Here is a 19,100-nt window from a genome sequence, read left to right on the forward strand (position 1 = left end):
AACGTTATTCAAAACATCCAAATAAAGATAAATAAGAACTCTGCCCTCCTAGTTGCCAAATGTGATATCACAACAGGCAAGTGTGTGTGGAAGCTTGTTTCTGGATTGAGTGGATTTTAACTTGATTGAAATACAATTGATTAAAAAATAAACTAACAATTACGTTGTGTTCTACAGGCAACAAACCAGAGCTAAAGAGAATTTCACTGATTTTACATAAAAAGTGTGGAAAGTAGTTTTAAAACCATAAAACTGACAGAAGTTTGTGTTTCAGATGTAAAATGGTTCTCTGTATCGCCAAAGAAAAATAAAGTTTAACATTCTTAGAGAACACAAATACTTGTGTAATGCAATTGAGAGAGAATCACCCTTACTAAAACCCAGTTTACCTGTTCCAGTTTATTTGTTTTGGTTTATCAGCTGCAGTCTTGCTATAGACAGCCACTGAAGCTGGAGATAAGGCCCTTTCCTCCTACCCTGTCAGGTTTTCCCAGTCAAATATTTATAGAAGCTGAAACATTAGATGGCCACAAACAGACTTAAAGCTCTGGGCACAGAAAGTCCAGCGAGCAAGAAGAAGCTGTAGCGCAATGGCTGTAGATTATTTGAAGGCCACTGTTGATATGTACAAAACAAAATAAAATCAGAAATTTTAAGTTTGACGCAATTTTTAGGCTGTGATGAGTACGTGAGCATTTACTGGAACTGAGGGGGTTGGGAAATGAAATAGACACTTCTCGCATGAATGTTGGCTGTTCTCTCATAATTATTCACGGCGTCGTCATTTGACAGTCAACCCAATTCACACTTTCCCCTGACATTACTTTATAAGAAGGCGTTAGTTCAGAACAGGCGATTTAAAGCTCCAACCCTCACTGCTGCCAGGCAGTCGCAGGCTAGTTCTGCTAGCAAAAGGTCTGCCAAACATTTCTTTGCAGCTCAACAAAGTTTCTGGAAACATCGACACATGACAGCCTAGATTCTCCCCTTGTTGTCAGATTAATTCCAACTCATGTTGGGGCGAATTAAGTTAAAACTGTTGCGCAAACCAAACCAAACACCTTAATCCAATGAAATAACCATTGAGGCTCTGTATTGAGAAGCAGCGAGCTTGATAAATGCGAGACTACTGTCAGGGTGAAGTTAAAAAAAAAAAAAAAAAATAGCCTCGCTACAACATTTCCCACTCAAAACAAGACAGACTTTATAAACCAGGCTGCAGTGTGTGTTTCAGCTTTGAAGGCAGCGGCAGACAGAGCGGTAACTGACCTCCCTCTGCCTGCCTGCCTGCCTGCCTGCTTCTGTGTCTGTCACTGCCGACAGGAAAAGAGTTCAGACCCGAACCAGAATGGCACGCTGCTACAAAGAACAAAATTACCTTGCTGCTCCGAAAGCCTTCAAGCGCCCTCAGCGCGCTGTCAGTAAGTTTAACGTGAAAGACGGTGACATTACTGCCGTTGCTCACTCTTCCACAGGACAGTCCGTAGCACTGCTCCTCCTTCAGCGCCGCCATCTTACCCACCGTTCCCACACTCTGTCGTAAACCGAGAAGTCCCATTGCTTTTCATTGAATATTCAGTGGCTGGTCACTGATGAAGTCACTGATCTGCGAGGAAGCCAGTACAGTTACATTTACCATAACCGTATGCTTTTTTTTATAATATCGTGTCTCTTATTAAGTTAAATTAAAGGAATTTTATGTAGAATGTATATCTTTCTGATAATTGTCAAAATAAATACTTTCTGCCTCATTGTTGCGATATTATTGTGAGAACTTAAAAAGTTTAGTGACCTCAAGTTAAATGGGTTATGGGGCGGGTAAGATTTAGTTGGAGGCGTAACTTTAAAATCTTGCTATTTTCTTACTTATCTGCACACTAGCCACAAAACCGAATGCCTTTTAAAAATAGAAGTGGTGTAAGGTCCCTTACATGGGAAGGAGATAGAGATTTTATGATGCAGTAAGAAGCAAAACACTTTGTCAAACTATGGCATCATACGTTTAGATTATAAGTAACAAGGTTGACAGAATAAATAATGTGTGTTTCCAAAGAAACAAAATTAATTGAAATTAATTTTTGGATGGATTCTGTCCCAATTTACCTACAACTGATAGATTAATTTATCATCCAAAATGCATAGTTTTGCATTTTTTTTCCAACTAAGAAAACTTTATTATTATTAACAGCCTTTAACAAAACCAGAATTTCACATTAATTTATCTGAAATTGCTGAAGTACTTATGTTCATCAATTATACCTCAGTATGTTTAGTACAATCATCTAACTCTGGTCCCTGAAGTTGGGGGGTGCAAATGCAACTCAGATACTCTTTAAAAAAAAAACCATAAAGAAGTGAACTAGTCTCAAATAGTAATACAATTTGGTTGTTAGCTCTTAATATTGCCATCTGGATTTAAATTGACTGACTAATAATGCTTGTATGTTCAACCAATAGATTGATTTTACTCTGTGGATCTCAATCTGAAAAATTTGGGAACCACTCATCTAACTTCAATAATTTTGTTTTACCAAACATTTCTTATACAAATAAAAATCTGCAAAAGCATCTTTGAAGGATTTCAACTATTATGCTACAGTCTTTTCAAAATCCTTTATCAAAATGTGATACATCTTAGCCGACTTTATAATTTATGAAATTTTAATACATGGTAACAATGACATTGTATTTTACAGCCAATTAGATGTAACTTAACATTTTTCATTGCCATATGTTTTAAGAGAAACTTTCCTAAAATCTTGAGTTAAATAACAACAAAAAAAATCTAAGCTTTTTCCGTCCAGATCTAAGGATGAGATTAGTCGAATGATGCTATATATCAGGAGTCTCAAACTCCAGTCCTCAAGGGCCACTGTCCTGCAGTTTTTAGATGTGCTACAGGTACAAAACACTGGAATGAAATGACTTAATCACCTCCTCCTTGTGTAGACCAGTTCTCCAGAGCCTTGCTAATGACCTAATTATTCTATTCAGATGTGGTGCAGCAGAGGCACATCTAAAAGTTGCAGTACAGTACAGTACAGTATCAATACTGTTGGTTTGAAATCACTGATTTTCTGACTTCGTTACAGGCCACTATTAATGGATGTCAAACTTCCTCCTCAGTGCAGACACCGATTTGACCCCGCAGTAATCTGTCGGAAGCAGGGAAGATGGGTCATCTATATATGCTAGTGATATATCATTGTCTAAAGTAAAGAAGAAATCGTGCATGCAATGTGATCAGATATCCAGAAGTCTTTGGAAAGTCAAACTTATCAGTTCAGGGAAATGTACAGCCAGTGACTTCAGCTTCTCTACTGTAGAGATAAACATGACTCAAATGTATCTGAATGGGAAAAGTCCCAGTGAAGCATCTATGTAATTAACAGTAGCACTTTTAGTTCCTCTGATGTTACAAATTTACCCAATTTAACCACAGCTGGACATAATACAACATTTCATCAGTCAAGCATAGATAATAAGCAAAAATTAAACAAAACGAACAATACTTTCATATGAGATTTATTTGTAATCAATACAAAAATTAAGAAAAGCAAATAATGCCAGGAACTCATCTAAACAGTTATTTTGATGGCATGATGCAACTTTTGGCTCTGTTGTTCTGACATCTACTCTAAGGATACCACACATTTAGCAGAATCACGTTTCTGTTTTGGAATGAACAACATCAGTAAATAACTTACAAAAAAAAAAAACCAAAAAACTTTTTTTCTGACTAATGGTCAGAGTCAGGAACATTTGGTCATAATCATTGAAAAATAGAATATTAAATTGAAATTAAATAAATCTTCCTTCAGCTACACTCCTAAAAATATATGCCTTTAATAGACTAGCTAGGATGAAAATTGTTTTATTTTTTTGTTTCAACTTTGATGCCACTGTCAGTGTTACTTCAATAAGACTGCAGATTGTTAAGTCTTATTTAACTGAAATATGTTGCTTGGTGGTTATTTTTACTTTATAGTGTCAGTGAACAGCGAACCAGAAAACCACCTCTTCAAAAATCAACTGCATAAAAGCTGATCAACATAAGGTAGTCGGTTTTGAACTGCTTTGCTAGTGTGTTTGGATTACTTTGGTCAGCTAATGTATTTATATATAGAATCTGTATAAAGTGTAAACAGGCCAGCACACAACCAACTATCTTGCTATCTTATGGACCTCAGATAATAGGGAGCAGTTTGAGAGGGAACACTGTACCATAATCTGAAATCACATCACTTGGATAATAAATATTTTACAAGCGCAATCTACTGCTGTTAAACTATATATCTCAGCATAACTGCTGTTTTATTTTCTACGTGGTAAAAATATCTTCCATCTTGATCTGTTCTCATTTATTTATTTATTTTTATTTCAAACAAGCACTTCCTCACACCGACTACCAAGAACAAGAAACAGCTGGAACAAAGGTTAGATGCACAAACCTATCCATCTACAAGGCAGGAAACACATTTCTCCATATGGAATTATTATTATTAATTGTCACATACAGTTCTCAAACATAGTAGAGAAAAGAGTGTGACAGTGAAGAGGTGATTCACCACCTGACATTTCCACCTCCTTTCACCGAGAGAGTGAAGGTGCCGCCAGATGTGCTTCAGTGTTTAGGCTCTCCCCACTGCGTTTGACTCTTTTGGTTCACTTCAGTTTCTGGCCGCTATGACAACAGATAGGGCTACTCCACCGATGGCCACAGCAGTCGCACCAAAAAGCCACTTCCAGCTGAGGCCCTGCAGATAGACAAGCACGAAGTGACTCGTGAGAAGGTTGAAGTCATGAGGCAACAAAAACGGTCCAAAATACACATGCTACCGCTAAGCCCAAAAGAGTCAACATAAATTAGCGTCGTTTCATCAATGATTGACTATGTTTACAGATGCCAATATTTGCTTGAGCAGATTTTTTTTAGAATTAAGTAATAACAACAATAATAAAAATGATAAAACACAAAATCCAAATACAATTTTTTATATTTGATCAATTACAGTTTACACAGAGAAAAGTATATGATTGATTAGTGCAAAACCCTCCCAAAAAAACTGGTTTACAATGCAGCTTTATTTTAAGGACTTTCTTACCCATGAAGACTTGGCTCTGGATTTTGTTGTGCTGCCTTTTGAAGGATTTCCTAACATCTTCTTGTACATGGCCTGCTCTGCTCCCCTCTGCTCTGAGTGCTTCTTCACCAGCTTGGAGAGCTCTGCATGAATTGTCTGCACAGAGAGTGAAAAACCCCCCCAAACAAACCAAGAAACAAAATGATGATACTGGACCCAGTTCAGACTTTGGAGATGATATCTCTCTATAAATGCAAATATATATGAGATAGATATAAAACATTGAACATTTTTCCATTATTATATCCATTTCCAAACTGTTCTGAAGTGAAACTGTGGGAACCCTACAGAGTCCATCAAAACAAAAGATGTGCAACCAACAACCTGTTAATGCCATGACAAAAGCCCTTACTTTACCAGACAACTGGCTTGGACCATACAAAAATGTTGCATTTACAACAACAATTGGCCATGCATGTTTGAAATTACAGATAAAAGAAAATAATAAATACACCAATTTAATATGACTAAACACTGGAAAAATGTTAGCTCTGCTCTACTCTGCTGGGTTCCAAGAAATAACAGGCTTCCATTACAATAACCAGGCTGCAGTTTAGCCCACATGTTCTCAAATATTCCAGGATCTGACTTCAATTATTGTTCCAGCAAAAGCTCTGGTGTGAGTCATTTCTTTGCTCTTAAAGCTCTTGAGTGACTAAGCAAATCTGTCTTGTCAGACAGAAAATGTTTATGCTCAGTAATTGCACTTCATCACAAAGACCGAAGTAACACTGCTCAGAGTTTACAGAAATATTTACCCATTACCAAATTAATATTATGAATTAAGTGTTCCGGTACAGACCTGTGGGAGAAAGGCATCGCTCTATCAGTACAGACGTAGCTTTTGTTTAGTCGTTTTTGCTCCCAGTTATACATTGAAGGAAGGGACAGTGTTTAGTTATAAATCTAGTGAAAGCTGTTGATGTTATTGTAGGATTACAATACTGACAGAACAGTGGTCGGTTCCCAAAGGAAAGGACAAAGTGGGATAAATAAAGATGCGATGTCCTGTTTGTCCAAACACTGTGCCAAGACAGTCAAAGGCAGTCTAAACTGGAAATGTCAAATCTGCGAGTCATTTTAGGAAATTAAACAAACCAGACAAATAAATCTTCTCTACTCAAACTTGAAGACGAGGGGTGTGGCAAGTTGACAGAATGACAAATGTAAACAGTGATGTATGAGGAGCATTAGCAATGTCTTTTCACTTCGTCCACCAGTTAAAAGCACCTTATTGATTTGAAAAACTGTCATTAAAAGGGAAGAGAGTAGAGATCTTTACTTTGTGGTATTACAAATGAATCAGACCAGCATCTGACTAATGTGTTAAATCTTACTACGGTATTACAAAGTGTGCACAAAGATATTTATTAAGGATTCTCTTGCCGTCAGAGGCTTTCTTTGATGACACAAAGACAGAAAGTCCTTCCAGCTTAGATTTATGGGGTGCCACCCTTAGCCAAATTGTGTAGACTCAAATATTTTAACAGCCTTGTTAAAACGAGACAAGACTTCCTTTCAGTTCCCAATTTTTCATCCCTGAAACTCTGCAAAGCTAAGGCTTTTTAGTGTAAACTTTCTCAACATCTTCAAATTGAATTTCCCCAAATTACATGATTTAACGTCCAAAATGTGCACTTGCTTGTAAACGAGGCAATTTGGCCAACGTGCACCTGTCCAAAATGAAACGGTACCTTTCATTACACAGCATGTGCAAGCAGGAAACTGGTGCACAGACCATGTGCTGTACAACAGATTGGTGTAGGACTGACGTGGGGAGTTCTGGGCATCAGCTACTATGGTGCTGCATCTGATCCAAGAAGCCCACACACTTGAAAATACTCCGTTAAGTGGCCTTATATAGCCAAAGAACCTTATATAGTCGGCTGTATGAGCAGAAGAGACCCCATGGATAGGCTTTAGATACGTCCAGGGTGCAGGGTGACCCTATTTACAGCAGCAACATGAAAACAGATCCCTTGAAATGATGAATCAGCGGTTCACCTCACCTTGCACAGCAAATTGATTCATGTCTTACCCAATGGCACCATCTAGTGGTCAAAGGGGAGGATTTTTTAAAATTTCTAAACGGATTTACCTTGTTGCTTGGTTCCAGCTTCAGCGCTTTCCGTAAGGTTTGAATGGCCTCAGTGTACTCGCCTTGCAGAGCCAGAACCTTAATCGAAAACACACACCAGATAATGCATGACTGCGGCAGATTCAGCAGAGCTTGGAAGGTAAAAGAAGAAGAGCGATACCTTGCCCATGCGGAAAAGGGCTTTTATGTTGTCTGGCTGGTGCGCAAGAGCGGAGACGCATGATTTAAGGGCCGCATCATAGTGGTCCAACTTCAACTGAGAGGCAGCCATGTTGTTCAGACACTTGACTTTCACATCCAGCAATTCCTCCTCCTCTTCAGGACTAATGTCAACTGGAGCAGAACAACAACAAAAGAATTACTAAAACCTAACATATGTAGACAAAAAAAAAATCCCCCTGTAACTCAAAAACATGACAAGGTTCTCAATTTTTTAACCTCCATTCTGAAAAATAAAAAAAATGTCTAAATTTGTTATTGTTTCATGCCTAAACCTAAAATGTACATAAATTAATCCGGAAACTAGACAAGACGAAGTAAACAGAATTTGCTGTTCTATCAATCATTTTCAAAAAGAAGTCAAAGGCATAAAATGAGTGGACATTTTTCAGATTGTTGCATTTGATTGAACAATATCAAACTTTACAGATCAAATGTAATAAAGAGAAATTTAAAGAATTTCAAGCTGAATCCAAAACATACAACATGGCCAAATTTATTTTTCAGGTGGCTTTTGTGTGTGAAATAACCCACACAGACAAAAACATGTCCTCAGTTTAATGGAATTTCAACATTAAACTGAATAATTACAACTAAGATTTTCTTTCTTTTACCAAGCAGCATTGTAACATATTTTACATAACATAAAAAAATAGAGAATGTCCCTCCGACACTTGACTCTTTGTTGTTTACCTCACCTTTGGAGTTTGACTCTGTAATCTGCAGGGCAATGCTGTATGAGTTGACAGCAAAAGCATAGTCGGCGCGCTGATAGTGAACATTGCCCCTCTCTCTCTTGCGGATGGCCAGTGCAATTCTGTCTGAAGGCGGCATCAGCTCCACGTCTGGCGCGTCAATAGCTTTCACAAGTTCCACTTCTAAGGACAGCTGTGCGTTAGGGGGTACCTCAGGTTCAAGGCTGGCAAGAAAATGAGACACCAGTCCAGTGAAGGGAAGCAAATAAAAATACCTGGATAACTTGGACAATTTCATCAAATAAAAAGGAAATATTCTCAGTGGCTTGTGTTCATGTCAAAAAATGTGAATTTCTGGCAGGATGATTAACTTCAAGCTAAATATTATTATGAAAGTACACTATTAGCTTGATTTAAATGTATGCGTAGAGGCTCACTATAAATTTCTAACATATCCTAAGTTACACAATGTTAAATTAGCAAATGTGTAGTATTCTTGTCACATTAAAGCTTCAAGAAGATGTTGTCTTTAAGCTGCCCATTTCAGGCAGCTTAAAGACAAGTCAATTTATGTCAATTTCATCATATGCCTTTGTCTTATTATTGTTTTATGACCTCAACAGTGTTAATGTGTTACAGTAAAGTGTGCTGCTGAATATTCCTGGGTCTCCTTTCCTCCCTGCCACATTACCATTTGTAAATCTAGTCTTAGTGTAGTAACTCACCTGCTTAAATAGATAAAATAAACAAGACATTTTCATAAACAACAGAGCTTTTTCTGGGGCTAAAACATTTGAAGAAAAACTGAACTCATGAAAGCAAAACAAAAAATAAAATTACAGACTCAAATCAACTATCAAACAACAACTTTAACAGAGTGATTTAATCAGTGAAATGGACTGGTTGATATGTAACAAGACAGGGATGTACGCATTCCTCATGCATTCCTCAAGCATGCTCTACATTTCTTTTGCAACACACCACATTTACAGGAAGTAATTTACCATTTTCGAAAATAGAAAAGCGCATCTCATTTTGGCTTTGTCTTCATTCTGTTCAACTGGCCTGAAACTGCAACTATATTTATAAATATTAGCAGATTCCTCTTTTAAGATACCAGAGCAACAAAGCTTAATGACAAGCATTAGCTGTTCACAGCAAAGTAATGTCATTTACAGCAAGGCAGAGTGGATACGAAATATTCCGGTACATACACATGGATCAACAACAAATTTTCCTGCTGTGGAACCAGCTTTTCTGTCTGTGAATTGTTTTCAAAGCTGTTGAAATACACAGGACTTGCTCAAGATTTAACACAGGTTCACAACTATATTTTCCTACCTTCCCCTGGCACCATATGCATATTTTGCATCAGTGTGAATGAGCGCCTTCTCTCCCATTTCCATGAGCTGCACAGTCAGATCCAGTGCCTAAAAGTAAGGAGAAATTATTGTGAAATAAACTTTTATCACAACTACTTTGATAAATATCAGACATGCAATAGCTTGGCCATTGCCGTCCTGTGCAATCAGTTCAAAAAACGTTCTCGTTTCCAGCAAAGTCTGGGCTTTCTCCCCTTGACTCAGCTGTCAGCTGTCGATCAGCGAACAGAAGGAGAAGTCGTTAACGATGACGTCAATTTTCTGCGCTGTTTTAGAATTGTAGTCTCCTTGTAGTTTCATTAATGGCAGAGGAGGAAGTGAACAAGCAGTTCAGTCTGTGTTGGTCACATTTCCAAATATTGAATTAACATTAACTGCTGCCTCACAGGTAAACATTGGCAACGGGGTAAAATTTTAAACTTTAACACAGTCCAAGCCTCCAGAAAGCCATTGTTTCTCAATAGCTGAGGGCCCTGACCCTCTGTACGAAGCAAAGTGTAGTACAAGCGGCTAGTAAGGTAAGCCATGAAATAGACTCACTCATACCCAAGGACAATTTAGAAATATTAGTTAACCTAACTTAACAGTGATGTTTTTGGGCGGAAGAGGAAGTCAGTCAGAGAGAACTCAAGCATTTACAGGGAGAACATGCAAACTTAATGTAGAAAGATCTCAGGCCAGGATTGAAACCCAGAACCTTCTTGCTGCAAAGCAACAGCGCGACCAACTCTGGCATGATGCAGGCCTTATTAAAAAAAATAATTAACAAAACCAAAAAATGTTTTGTACTTGAATGACATCGCCGTCCCCCAGAGTAAACGACAGATTATTTTGCTCCTCAACAAGGGTTCCATCCATCAATTGTGTTTTCAGATTAATTTCCACATCTTGTCCTTTTTGAGGTCGGCTAGCTCGCCCCTTCCCTGGCTCCAAGACTTTCTTCTTAAGCTGGTCATTTCCTGCAAACAACGTAAGTGACATTGTATCAGAACAAAGCGGATCGCTTTCTGGTGATTATGGAGCAACAAAAGGCTAAAAATGTGTTTTGTTTAACACTGTGCAGATTAGAACTCACTCATACAAAATAAAAAACAGCACAAAAAAGCCAAACGTTTGAGTTTATCTTTGAAGTTTCCGTACAAGTAGCTGTGGAATCTCCAATAAGCTTTAACAAAATTATATCTTATTATTATGTGGGCTATGAAGCAGCTTCCATAGGGGCATATCCACATACTGATGGTGCCACTAGCTTTAAAAACTGAGTAAAACTCTCCAGAGGAATGTAACTTATGAGTCCTGTCATCCTACAGTTTTCACATACCCAACACATCCAGCCATTCATCCATTTGTGCTGAAGCCTCAGATTCTTCCTCTGCATTTTTCTTTTCTGTATTATCTGCTACATTCCCATCCCCTCCCCCAGCATCTTCCAAAGGAGGAAGGTCATCATCGATGTCTTCTTCATCTAAAACCTCAAAGTCCTCCCCACTGTCCAGCAACGAGGTTTTTCCACTCTTCTTGGCAGATAGAGCATTTTCATGGCCATCTGATGCGTCCATAGTCTCCACTTTTCCAATCAATAGTGCATCACTCTGTCAGGCAGAACAAAAAACAATGCAATTATATGCATTTGAGATACATATTTAGCTTTGGGTTGCGATCTTAAGAGATGAAATTTAAAATCACTGCTTGGTACAATCAACCATAAGATATTTACCTAAATAGCTACATAACTATTTTATAAAACCTTCTACAGTCATTGTAAATTGTACACAAATAAGTACGAAAAGGCTCAGAAGAACATACCACACTTATCCGGTTAACTGACAAACATCAACAAGCTTTCTAGCAGTTTCTAGCAAGTTACCTTGCAGCCAAACCCTCAAGCAGCTAGCAGGCTAACAGATTAGCAAAATACAGTAGCGTTAGCTGTTAGTCTCGATATGTGCTAGCAAACTGTCAGTGAACATCAGAAGACCTTTTTCATCCTATTTAGCGATGTACTGCTGTTTTAATAATGTTAGAAAGTAAGGACTCGTCTAAGCGTCATTAATTAAAAAATAATAATAAAAAAAACACAATTTACCTCCAAATAACCTTGTTTTGGTCCAGAGTCGTGTCCCCCTTACTTCAGTTCAAGGCAGAGAAGTTAGCTTGCGCTTTGTAAACACGAGAGCAATTAGATGTGTTGGGGTTGGTGTGTGCTCAACATCATACTGACTTCAACCAAGCAGCAACCTTCTTCCGGTTGATCTGAAACTCCTCCTTCGTGAGTGTTAAAGTTGACTGCACACGCACACGCACGCCCCCCCGCCCGCACACACACACACGCACACGCACACACACTCAGGACAGTGGTTTAAATGTTTTATTATTTTTGCTGATTTAAAAGCAATCAAGTGTAGAATGCTAAATAATTCAAGACTGTCAAAAAGAAGATGTCTACTTTAAAGCATGCAAGAAAGCAGTCATAAAGACACCGTATCTTGAACATTTCGTAAATACCATCTCCAGAATAGTAGACAAGATGTTTATTTCTACAGCACCATTCATACATTCTAGTTCTAGGAAAAAGTATAAATGATACAGAAAAATAAAGGTACACTGTAAATAAAAGGACATTTAGTCAAAATATGCATTTAGGGACTGGAAGTATTTAGTCCTCCCATAAGATGAAAATAATCAACTTAAAAACAAATAGGTAAGACCTGGCAAAAATTAACTGATAAAATAATGTTTGTCCTTAAAGAAAAGGTCTCTGATGACCTAATGGTCATGGTTAATACCTGACCAATAAGTTTCCCAACACTGGTCCTCAAGGCACACTGCCTTGCATATTTAAGGTGTTTTCTTGCTTTTGCTGATTTCAATTGATGGCTGATTAACAGGGTTTGCAGAACTGCAATCAGCTGAATCAGGTGTATCAAAGCAGGGAAACATCTAAAACATGTATGTCTTGAGGACCAGGTTTGGGAAATGCTGCCCTACACTTCTCAGACCACTCAGTACTTTACAGACCAGTGATATTTAAACATGATGTTTTTTGAACATCATGTTTGTCAAATACAATTTTTGGGGGGAGCATTGATTGTGTTATTACATATTGCTGTTGGGGGTTTTATTAGTTTAAAGAAAATCTCGCTTTCCCTGACTTGGATTGTCTCCGGTTAAATTTTGACTGGACCAATTGTAAACAGAGGGGAAATTTGTGAACAATGATATTGTTTACTCTTTATGACCACATCTTTTCATGGCGGCTTCTGAATGGATAGCACATAATTTAACAAAGTTCAAATCATCTCAAGCTGATTTCTTGAATATTGTGCTCCAGTGTTTCCACAATCATCAGATCTCAATCTTTCAGAGCTTCTTTAGCCTGTGGTAGAGGAGGAGACTCACATCATGGACGTGTGGCAACTGCTTGATGCTGTCCAGTAGAAATGGACCAAAATCTCTGATGAATGGATCAATCACATTTTTGAATTTGCAATGGTGATTTAAGGCAGTTCTAAAAACAAGAGGGACCAAACAGCCATGATAAAGATATTGTGACATAACTTAAAACTTTTTTCAAGTAATATGATGAAGGACGATCTTACCGTAGACATGAGCTTTGTTCATAATGTAATCGGTGAACTGTGAGCATGAATTATTTAATTTTAACATGGGTGTGCTAAATATAGAACTAGTTCTTGTGAAGGGTGAACTGGTTAAACACTTCCTGCTCTTATTAATCCTCCTCTGCTGGTAGCCCTTTTTATGGCATTGAACATCATCTGATCACGCTTTATAGCCAACTCCCCTTAATGTTAATTGCTTAATAAAAATTCAAGCCAAAAAAGTAGCAATATTTTCTGGAAACAATAATTCCAGTCTAAACATTTTTGCTATGACTAGTCCACGGCTTCAAAAACAATTAAATTATAACCTTTTAAACTTTATGTCAATTAAACCCTTCAGTTCAGACACAATTTATCTACTTTCTGATCCTTCCAAAAGTAATTCAAGTTGAAGACGCAACAGAAAAAATACAAACAACAGGGGGAAAAAAATCAAATGACATTTATTATTGATGCATTGTTTCTTTTTTATAAGCAAATTATCTGTTTTTCTTTCAGTCTAAAGAAACTTTACAATATAAAGAAACATACAAAGAACATCTTTATTACCTACACAAGACACCTAAGTCCCTAAGACAAGATTCTCAACTATCCTACCATGAAATACAAAGCAAACCCAAGAGACAGACTGCTTCATATTGAATACTGCCGAGTCATCTGAGAGGACCGTGAATGGTTCAAGCCAAACCCTCCCAGAGTAAAACAACCAGCCCATCCGACCAGCAAATCTTCCTAATGGTACAGTATTATACATCACAATAGAAGTACAGAGATGGCCAGCGATCAATATACACAGAGGACCGAGAGAGGATCAGTGAGAGAGTTTTTCACTATACAATGCTATCACAGGAGTGGATAACAACACAGTTTTCCCCCCATGTTTCTGATTTTGATGTACTCTTACTGTATAATCATGATTTCTTTTTTTTTTTTTTCCTAGTTTAAAAATTTTCTGGTACTGATAAAATCCTTCATATCAAAAACTGCAACACAAGGTCACATTGCTGTGGGAAAAAAATGCCCTGTGAAATATCTGGTCACAGGATTTTTTTCCCCTTCTATTTCATAGCCAAGAGTAGCATTATACAGAGAAAAAAGGAGTGAAGAGCTGGAGCGGGGATAGCTCGGCCCGTTTTGTGTCTCTCTGTCCTGTCCTCTTTCTGTCCTATCCTTTCTTTCAATGCCTTCACCACGTTGCCGTCATTTACACATTCAGCCACTTTACAGTATCTTATAAATTTAGCCACGTGAGCCAAATGGTTAGGTTAACGCATCTTTTTCTCTATGAAAAAACATGAACAGTTTTATTTATAATTTACTTTCAGCTGTATTCATTGGTAGTGACTGACATATCAAAAACATGTCAATGATATCAAAATGCATTTTACAGTATTTACAAAAAGAAAAAAAAAACAATAACGAAAAAGAAAGGGTGGTTGGGGTGAGAGGGAGAGGAAAGAAGGGAAGCGTTTCACTAAATTCAAGGAAGGAGAGACTGATTCCCAAGTCAGGGATGGCCAAATCCTGGAGATATCCCTGTTTCCGCTGATATCAGGAAACAGATAGCTATGTCACCATCACCCACATAGGCTTCAAATGTTGATTGCTTATTGTTTGTTGATGTGAGTGATGCAGAGCGAATTTGATTTCAGCAGCAGTGACAAGGCAGAGAACAGAACATACAGGAAAACACTCAAATCGTTTGATATGTAACCATGTTTTGCTTAGTGTGATGATTAGGTTTCAGCTAAATGCATAAAAATAAAGTTCACTGAAAAGATCTATCTTTTTTACAGTCTTCTATGATTGCTCTCTTTTTTAGACCACTGTGGCTGCATGTTCTGGAAAATTCAAGGTGCATCGTCTTATCTAGACAAGTCCATCAAAACAAAGTTAAGGAACTTGCCTAAGCAGTCGGTTCACTGGAAAGTCCTCTGTGTTATCTGAAAGGGATCATCCAACTCTATGATTGGCATGGGCAGATTATCAGAATTAAGGTATACCAAGTTTTTAAAAATTTAAAGAAAAAAAAAAACACAACAACACTTTTGGTGCTCCTATTGGTCTTTTTTTAACAAGACTCGAGGTTATTTCATTATTAGCTTTACTGCATTTAAAATAGTCAAATCTATTCTGTTATTAGCTGTTATGAAATTGTTGGTTGCAGCACCTACATAAAGAGCAAACAGAAGTAAAAGCTATAATATTTTTGTGAATGAAACCCAGCTTATTCCAAATTTTTGCCTAAAAACAAATCAAAATAATATTTAAATGCTATATCATCTTACATTAAATGGCAGTAACTGTTGTTTTTTTTTATTTTAAACAGTTTTGCTTAGATTTTTTTTAGTTGTTAACATCTTGATACCATAGGATTTCATCACACCCTGAGAATCTTACACCAGACATTTGAAAGCAAGTTAGGCTTTGCGAGTATATCACAAGATTTAAAGTGATCCACCGGTCCAAAAATGTGACACTGTCCAGATCTTTGAGTGAACCCCAGATGGAAACTTTACCATACGGGAAATCCAGAAGAGAGAAAAAGAAAATGTAACCAAGTTGGACGATTCACTGACAACTCGTAAATAACAAGAACACAAGAACAACACAAGCCAAACCTGTTATTTACAGATGAGGAGAAATCTAAGATTCACAAACTGAGTTACCGAGAGCAGTTCCTGTGAGGACTGACTGAGCTACTCTCCAGCAAAGGAAACAGATAAATGAGGGGATTTTTTTCTAAGACAAGATAGATAAACAGCTGATCATCCAATGTGCATCTGAAGACAACCTATAGGAGAACAAGTAGACGTTTTCTTTAAACGACATCACCATTACATGATGCTGATGTGGTTAAGTAGCTGTTTCTCTGTCAATGAATAGCTGGGAGATCAGCTGTACCTTGAAAAGCAGTTCGATGGAAATTCACACAATGAGACAAAAACACAAACAACAAACGGCCTCAAATCATGTAAACAGAAAGTCATTGTGCATTTCTCAGGTGTGTGCTTCTTCTGTCGTCATTGGTGCTGCTGCAGGAAAGGAAAATTCATACCTACGTCAGCTGGATAATCGCGATTATTAAAATAAGATTATTATCACCCACAAAAACAAAACAAATATTAAATGAAAGTTGTCCTAAAATAGCATTATCAGTTCATTCTTTTGAAACGCCTGCCACAAGAGCAGAGTTTTTGAAAAGTCCCACGTGAGTCAACAGCTGCAAAGTCCTCCGTGTTCATAATCTGATGGCGGCGTCCGGGTGGGAAAGAGCTAAATGAAGAGCGCAATCCTGGGGTGGCCTACGTGAGAATGTTCTTGCTGAAGGAGAGGCAGGCTCTTGATGGAGCAGAAGGTCCTTCCTGCTGTTTGGAGACCCTTTTACGCTCTCACACCCATTTTACAGGCAGTGGGATGTGGGGCTCGAAGGGAAGTCCTGCTTTCTAGAGGAATCCCCAGGGGCTGTGTGGCACCACAAACCATCCACGAAGAGGAGGATAAGGAGGAAGGGAAGCAAGGAAGAGAAGGAGGAAGAGGGCAACGCAAGACACACCATGGTGGTCGAGGAGGAAGGGATTCAGATAAAGGGAGATGAAGAGGTAAAATGAAAGATTAAAAAAAAAAAATCACACACTCATCGTCATGTTGGGTGAATACTGCAGAGAGAGAAAAGAGAAGGGAGAGACAAGATAAGCCAATGCTGGATTAATATTGTTATGTCACCCAGTTTGAGATGAAAGCAGTACCGCTACAGGGTAAATGCCATGTTCAGTAGCAGCTTGCAGCAAATGCAGTACACAGCAGATAAATATCTGTTATTTATTTTAGGTGGTAGAAAGCAGACAAGAAATGAGCCCAAGGAGAAAATGTAGAATGCAGAATTTTAGTTTTTACTGATGGACCAACCTCACACAGCTACAACATAAGCCAATATCTGTTGGCTGCCTGTATATTTTGCCTCGCCCCCAACTGGAAATGCAGACACCTGCCAATATAGTCCATTTCAAAAGATGTAAGGTAAAGAAATCAAGGCCTGGTTGTGCTTACATTAGCTTTTGAATAAACATTCACCTCCTTAAATGTCTTCATTTTGTTCATGGTACAAACCCAAGCTTTTATTGAGATTTTGTTTAAGGGACAATAAACAGTCCTATAATTAAAAATCTCAATAGTTCATCAGCCCCCTTCACTCTGATGCTCATAAATAAAATTTAATTCTGTCCAACTGCTTGATCAGTAAATAAGAACACCTAAGTGCAATGCAACCTTAGCATAAACCCAGCTGTTCTGTGAACCTATCATTAGTGAACAAACAGCATCATGAAGATCAAGCAACACACTGGATAGATTAATGGAAAAGCTAAAAGAAGTTTAAAGCAGGGTTAGAAGGAGCAGAAGATGCATTTTTCAGGCCGCAATGAAGAGTTGACATGCAGAGCAGTAGCGTAGATTTAGTTTTTATAAAAACAACAACATGGAAGTAGGTTACAGCAGAAATAAGACTTTTAGTTCAGGGTTGATGTATGATATGCTACATGCTACTCACACTTTCACTTTGGAATGGGTTTAAAAAGTTGCCTGCCATCTCGCCGTCATCCCGTGGAGTGCCGGGAGGATTGTTCATGCCTGCCATATTGTTAGGCGAATTCTGCAACCCAAACAGAAGAAACCAACAAGAACCAATAAATAAAAAAATACACGTGGTAAAAGAGAAATCAGCAGCTACGCAAAAAGTCAAATAGGCTGACCTTTGGCAACCCATCCATGTCCCCAGAGCCTGTGATCAGAGGTAGAGGAAACAAAAACATTAACAGAATATCCAGAACTTAAATAAAGCTGTTTGTTGCTGATACAGATAAACTTTACTGGCTTCACTGATCACGTCACATCCACAAAATCAATAGGCCTGCTCACCCCGGTCTAATCTGTTTAAACTTTGATCAATAATAACAAATAAACACTGTTAAAAACGCACTTCCTGAATCTGCCATGAGAGGGCGTCGTGCTACCGCTAAAAGACTGAGCAAGAAGAGACAGCCATGTTTCATCCTGAATGTCCTCAGGAGAGGATTCTGCTGCACACAGCTGTCTCACCTAGTGATCCGTTCATATGATGCTGCTCCATTGCTCCCATTCCTCCCATTGGTCCGTCCGGACCTGGTCCCATTGGGAACTGAGGAAAAACAGTTTTTGTCAAAACAATAGTTGAGAAAAGCATTGGTCTTTTTTGTGTTTTTGCATGGTAGAGCAACGCACATAAAAAGGAAGTTGAATGTGAATAAAAATTTACAGCACTCACATTCGGTCTGTTTCCACCTGGACCAATGGGGTTCATCATTGTGTAGATGTTTTCGCTTGAATTTGTGGAATCTGCCGAAAGAAAGCAGAACATTAGCAAGCGTAAGATGTAAAAGCAGCTGAGTTGCAAAATCTTTGTGCGTTAACTCGACATATTACTCCCAGTGCAACATATGCCTTCAGAAGTCAAGAGGTTGGGGAAGACTAGTGAACAAACTATATCGTGAGGAAACAAAGAAGGGAAACAGGACCACAGTTCCTTCATCATGTTATGAGGAAATTAGATATGCCTGCTGTGTGACCCCTTTGTGTGTATGCTGAAAAGATTCAAAGGGATAAGCTGACCTTGCAGTGACACTGCAGGTACCATATAGCTGATGCAAACAAAAAAAACAAAAGTGACAAAAAAGAATAAAGGACATTCTGGTCTAGGATGCATTAAGTGGTGGAGAAATAATGTCGTGACTGTCGGAAAAGGAGGGTGAGCACATGTGAGGTGTGCCTCACTGAGGGAGGTTTGTGCGACTGCGGAGGAAATATGTTTTCCCTCCCAGTGTGCGTGCGAGCGTTGCTGTGAAAAGGTTGCCCCGCAACATATCACAATAGAGGAATGTATATAAATAATGAATGGAGGACATAAA

General features: G+C 38.3%; 3 protein-coding genes across 8 annotated transcripts in view; all 3 read right to left on the reverse strand.

Annotated features, from left to right (window-relative positions):
• ell (elongation factor RNA polymerase II) overlaps positions 1–1,573 on the reverse strand; it is a 39,096-nt gene extending 37,523 nt beyond the window's left edge. The window contains exon 1 of the mRNA XM_044130228.1: positions 1,379–1,573. Coding sequence (XP_043986163.1) covers positions 1,379–1,558 — 180 coding nt within the window. The 5' untranslated portion in view covers positions 1,559–1,573. The remainder of the gene's footprint in view (positions 1–1,378) is intronic.
• A 1,936-nt stretch (positions 1,574–3,509) lies between these two features.
• Positions 3,510–11,783, reverse strand: fkbp8 (FKBP prolyl isomerase 8). Of its 3 annotated transcripts, none has more exons than XM_044129351.1 (9): positions 11,625–11,783; positions 10,860–11,130; positions 10,328–10,497; positions 9,498–9,586; positions 8,160–8,380; positions 7,403–7,575; positions 7,243–7,320; positions 5,106–5,240; positions 3,510–4,757 (listed from the first exon to the last, which is right to left on the reverse strand). In XM_044129351.1, exons 2-9 carry the CDS (start codon positions 11,095–11,097, stop codon positions 4,671–4,673), a joined length of 1,191 nt encoding a protein of 396 aa, XP_043985286.1. In that variant the 5' UTR covers positions 11,098–11,130; positions 11,625–11,783; the 3' UTR covers positions 3,510–4,670. The 3 variants fall into 3 exon arrangements, with proteins under 3 accessions (XP_043985286.1, XP_043985288.1, XP_043985287.1); XM_044129353.1 differs by lacking the exon at positions 11,625–11,783 and adding an exon at positions 11,406–11,466; XM_044129352.1 differs by lacking the exon at positions 11,625–11,783 and adding an exon at positions 11,345–11,424.
• Positions 11,784–13,585: 1,802 nt separating this feature from the next.
• Positions 13,586–19,100, reverse strand: part of ssbp4 (single stranded DNA binding protein 4) — a 104,714-nt gene continuing 99,199 nt past the window's right edge. Inside the window, exons 13-17 of one of the 4 annotated variants that reach the window (XM_044129335.1) lie at positions 18,461–18,531; positions 18,256–18,334; positions 17,910–17,938; positions 17,708–17,809; positions 13,586–16,623 (exon numbers count right to left, since the gene is read on the reverse strand). In XM_044129335.1, the coding sequence (XP_043985270.1) occupies positions 16,543–16,623; positions 17,708–17,809; positions 17,910–17,938; positions 18,256–18,334; positions 18,461–18,531 (362 nt within the window). In that variant the 3' untranslated portion in view covers positions 13,586–16,542. Of the gene's footprint in view, positions 16,818–17,707; positions 17,810–17,909; positions 17,939–18,255; positions 18,335–18,460; positions 18,535–19,100 lie in introns of all 4 variants that reach the window. The other 3 variants (XM_044129337.1, XM_044129334.1, XM_044129336.1) reach the window with 3 other exon arrangements.

This window comes from Gambusia affinis, linkage group LG10 (assembly GCF_019740435.1).
Source record: "Gambusia affinis linkage group LG10, SWU_Gaff_1.0, whole genome shotgun sequence".
NCBI classification, from domain to species: domain Eukaryota; kingdom Metazoa; phylum Chordata; class Actinopteri; order Cyprinodontiformes; family Poeciliidae; genus Gambusia; species Gambusia affinis.